The sequence below is a fragment of the Myotis brandtii genome, unplaced genomic scaffold (genome assembly GCF_000412655.1).
Source record: "Myotis brandtii unplaced genomic scaffold, ASM41265v1 scaffold2212, whole genome shotgun sequence".
Lineage (NCBI taxonomy): Eukaryota > Metazoa > Chordata > Mammalia > Chiroptera > Vespertilionidae > Myotis > Myotis brandtii.
Window position 1 is genome coordinate 39,534 of NW_005358293.1, and position 790 is coordinate 40,323.

At 57.3% G+C, this 790-nt stretch overlaps 1 protein-coding gene across 1 annotated transcript in view; it reads left to right on the plus strand.

Annotated features, from left to right (window-relative positions):
- The first annotated feature begins 113 nt into the window (after positions 1-113).
- The window catches only part of LOC102262896 (zinc finger BED domain-containing protein 1), a 2,803-nt gene continuing 2,126 nt past the window's right edge, over positions 114-790 (plus strand). Inside the window, 1 exon segment of the mRNA XM_014539623.1 lies at positions 114-786. Coding sequence (XP_014395109.1) covers positions 404-786 — 383 coding nt within the window. The 5' untranslated portion in view covers positions 114-403.

The window sequence follows — 790 nt, forward strand, 5'->3', positions numbered from 1 at the left end:
TGGGGGGCGTGCAGGAGGCAGCTGATAGATGTTTCTCTCTCATCGATGTTTCTAACTCTCTATCCCTCTCCCTTCCTCTCTGTAAAAAAAAAATCAATAAAATATATTTTTAAAAAAATTAAACACGAGAATAAAAAATGTTGGCTATGCTCAAAATGGCCTACTTTCTTTTTTTATTTTATTTTTATTTTGGGGGGGTTCCCTTGTCTGGACTCGAACCCACGACCCTCCAGCCCGCAGGCCGCCGCTCTATCCACTGCGCCACACCAGCCGGGGGGCGGCCTGTCTCCGATACCTTTTCACTGTGTGTCTGTCTGTCTTGCCGCTTCTCACCAGGTCATCACCCCTGAGAGACGGCAGCGGCGGCGGCCCCGGGGGCACCCAGCCCAGGCGCAGAGAGACGATGGAGGCCAAAACCCCCCCGGACCCCAATGCGCACCCCTCATCGTCTTCGTCGCCATCGTCTGACCTCAAGCTGGTGGCGCACCCGCGCGCCAAGAGCAAAGTCTGGAAATACTTCGGCTTCGACACGGACGCGGCTGGCTGCATCCTCCAGTGGAAAAAGATCTACTGCCGCATCTGCCGGGCCCAGATCGCCTATTCGGGCAACACCTCGAACCTGTCCTACCACCTGGAGAAAAACCACGCGGAGGAGTTCTGCGAGCTGGTCAAGAGCAACACGGAGCAGATGCGCGAGGCCTTCGCCACCGCCTTCTCCAAGCTCAAGCCGCCGGACACAGCGGGGGCGGCGGCACAGCAGCAGCTGACGGCGCAGGACACGAGGCAGCAG